The following is a 3,370-nucleotide window of genomic DNA, read 5'->3' as shown; positions in this document are numbered from 1 at the left end:
TTTTTATGATATCTTTATATTTATATTTTATTCAAAAATAAAAAAATTATTGTTTTATGAAAAACATATAAAATCGTATTATAACATCAATAAAAACATAATAAAATGAGACACTAAAATCAAGATGTATTTCGTTATATTACGCGAGTATTCTTCTAGTATAACTTAATTAATAATTACATCATAAAAAATGGGTTTTAAGAATTATGTCAAATGTTTTAAAATATAACTAGAAGGGTACTCGCAATGCAGCGACATCTTGATTTTAATATTTAATTTTATTCTTTATCTCAGTCGACGCTATAATATGGTCTTATGTGATTTTGAAAAAATGATAATGTTTTTATTTTTAATAAAATATAAATCTGAAGATACCATAAAAATTTGACAAAATATATCGATATTAGTGTCAAATTAACTATTTAAAATTCCTTATTTTTTATGTAATTTTTAATTCAATTTTTTTTATTATAATTTAATTTAGATTCAATATTTGGTTTAATAATATAATTTTCTTATAAATATAATAATTAATTATTTTGTTGGAACTCGATAATTATCCTAATTATATTTTAGATTTTTTATATTTTAAAATGAGATGTTTATCCTCTATTTGATTATGTTTATCCGTAGTTAGTTACACGAATTCAACTATGAAGCTTTAATAAGTTGTACTTGTGCATAATTTACTTGTAATCTGAAATTTTAAGTAATATGCATCAATGTACACTACTTCATGCATAAAAAAAAGTTTTTAAAAGTTTTGTCAAATGCTTTATAATATAGTATAGATATAGATATAAATAATATAACTTAATATATATATATATATATAATATATTATTAAATCGATACGATATTATATATATATATATATATATATATAATATATTATTAAATCGATACTATGTTTTATTAATCTTTAAGGTAAGACAATTTTCAATCCATTCAATAACCTTCTACACCCGCTACTTTCGTAAATTCATATGTTTAGATATCATCCTTCTTTCCTTCCTCATCACATGTTTTTGCCTCGCTGTCTTGTACCTTTTCACCATTTTCATCACTCTTTTCACCTGCTTCCTCCTCAGCTTTAATCCTCGCATCCTCCACAGCTTTCAGTCTCGCTTCTTCTTTTGCATCCTCCAAGGATTTGATCAGGTTGTTTAAACAGCTCTCAGCATTCTCTTCATCTGACTTCGGCATCAAATTCTCGGCAACATCCGCCGGAGTCATCTTCGTCTCCCCCAACAATCGACTGATGGCTGCAAACAGTTCATGTGATTCAAGATCCAGATAGTTCTTAGCAAGCACCTTGAATGCTTCGAAACTGCAGTAAGACAGCTCGATATGCTTATCCATTCTTCCTCGTCTGATCAGAGCAGGATCAAGCTTTTCCACGTAGTTGGTCGTGAAAACAATCAGTCTCTCGCTGCCGCAAGCCGACCATAACCCATCAATGAAGTTCAGAAGCCCAGATAAAGTCACTTCACTTCCCTTATTATCCTTCTCCTTCTCCTCCTTCGCCTTCTTGGCAACAGGATCCTTCTCCTCCCCTTTCTTGTCCTTTTCTTTCCCCTTTCTTTGACCTGTGAGATCAAGTGAACAATCGATATCCTCGATCACAATTATCGACTTACTTGAAGTATCGATGAGTAGCTTCCTTAAATCTGTGTTATCTTTGACAGAGGTTAATTCAAGATCATAAATATCGTACTCGAGAAGGTTAGCCATGGCGGCAATCATGCTAGACTTCCCAGTTCCTGGAGGACCGTAAAGAAGATAACCTCGCTTCCACGACTTCCCCACCTTCTTGTAGTARTCTTTCGACCTGCTAAACGTCTTAAGATCATTCAAGATATCCTTCTTCTTCTTTGGGTCCATTGCAAGTGTATCAAAGGTAGAAGGGTGCTCGAATATGATGTGACTCCACATCGTTGTCTTGCTCATCCACCCACCACTTTCGCTCTTGTTGTTGGTATACAGCTTCCTTTGCCTGGTCTTTATAGCAATGGCCTTGCCTTCGTCGAGCACATGTTGCAAGTAAACTTTAGTAATGATATCTCGGTTTTTGCGATGGCAAGTGAGCTTGTAGAACCGTCTTTCATCATCGTTATGGTACGAAAAGAAAGATCGCTGTTGTGGGATGGTTTTGCTGGAAGTCCACCAGATCTTGATGCCTTTGAACTCATCAGTTACTTCTTCATAATCGTCCATACTGAGGACGACGGATTGGCAGTCTTTGACGACGTTTGCTTTGAGGCGTTTGGCTCGATTGGCGGAGTTGGTGCTGAGATAGCGTTCGATGGCAACATACGCCTTGCTTCGCTCGAACTCATCGCCTTGATACTCATGGAAAGTGATCTGGAGATAAGGGTAGACATAACTAAGAAGCTTATGGAAGTATTTTTCGACATGCTCACCGAGCTCTTCGGGAAACCATTGCCGGAAGATGGCCCATACGAACATAACGCCGGCCATCACGGACCCTAACTGAGTCATATAATGATCTCCCATCATCTTTCAGATCACAAATGGAACAAGAATTTGGTAGGCTTAATGGGGTTTAGATGTTGTTTGTTTATATAGAAGCGAGTCAAGTTTGAGGGTCAACGCGATAGGTCTTTTTATAATCCTTTGACGGGTTCGGGCAGGGACCAGATCTTAACACAAAGACCAAGGAAGGTTCCTTTTATATGCTTCCAAAATAGCATAAAAAGGTTTAAGTTAAAAGATTTTTATGATATAATATAAAATAAAATATAATTGGTTGGTTGGTAATTATTTATAATAAAAATAGCATGTTAAATAGTTAAGATTCATCTTTTAATAATTCAAAAATTATCTCTTTAACATACCTGTTAAAAGATAAACAAACAAGTTTTTAAATATCACAAGTAGTAATAACCCACTGTATGGGGGCTGCCTTCTGTTGGTTCCTTGCTCCCTCACAATTCAAACCGCAGCAAAAGTCATTTGACTCTTTGGAGATTCCTTTAGTCATTATTCTAACTCCATAGTCGACACATCCTAAACCCTCTCCTCACAAAAGAATAAAAGACAACTAAATTCTAAAATTAAAATATTTTTAATTTTAAGCTTTTTATATTTTCATTTTTAACCTTTTAACTTTATTTATATTTTAACTTTTTAACATGTTTTACAATTACATCTTTTATGTTTTTTAATTTTTAATTTGTATTATAATTATATAAATAAATTAATTTTATATTATTATTAATTAATAAAATATTAAGAATACATATTTCAAATATAAATTAAATTTTATTAATTAATAAAATATGAAAACATATTTTTTGGTTATCTATTTGTATACAAATGTATTACGATAAATTACAATATATTAAAA

General features: G+C 32.2%; 2 protein-coding genes across 2 annotated transcripts in view; both read right to left on the bottom strand.

Moving 5' to 3' along the window:
• LOC112529311 (AAA-ATPase ASD, mitochondrial-like) overlaps window positions 1-3,370 on the bottom strand; it is a 20,151-nt gene that overhangs the window by 12,339 nt on the left and 4,442 nt on the right. The window lies entirely within an intron of this gene.
• Window positions 898-2,592, bottom strand: LOC112529310 (AAA-ATPase At3g28580-like). Its single transcript, XM_025140534.1, has one exon. It carries the CDS (start codon window positions 2,518-2,520, stop codon window positions 991-993), a length of 1,530 nt encoding a protein of 509 aa, XP_024996302.1. The 5' UTR covers window positions 2,521-2,592; the 3' UTR covers window positions 898-990.

The sequence above is a fragment of the Cynara cardunculus genome (genome assembly GCF_001531365.2).
Source record: "Cynara cardunculus var. scolymus isolate 2C chromosome LG 16, CcrdV1, whole genome shotgun sequence".
NCBI lineage: Eukaryota > Viridiplantae > Streptophyta > Magnoliopsida > Asterales > Asteraceae > Cynara > Cynara cardunculus.
Note: the sequence above shows the minus strand (reverse complement) of the source record. Positions and strands in the feature narration are given on the sequence as shown.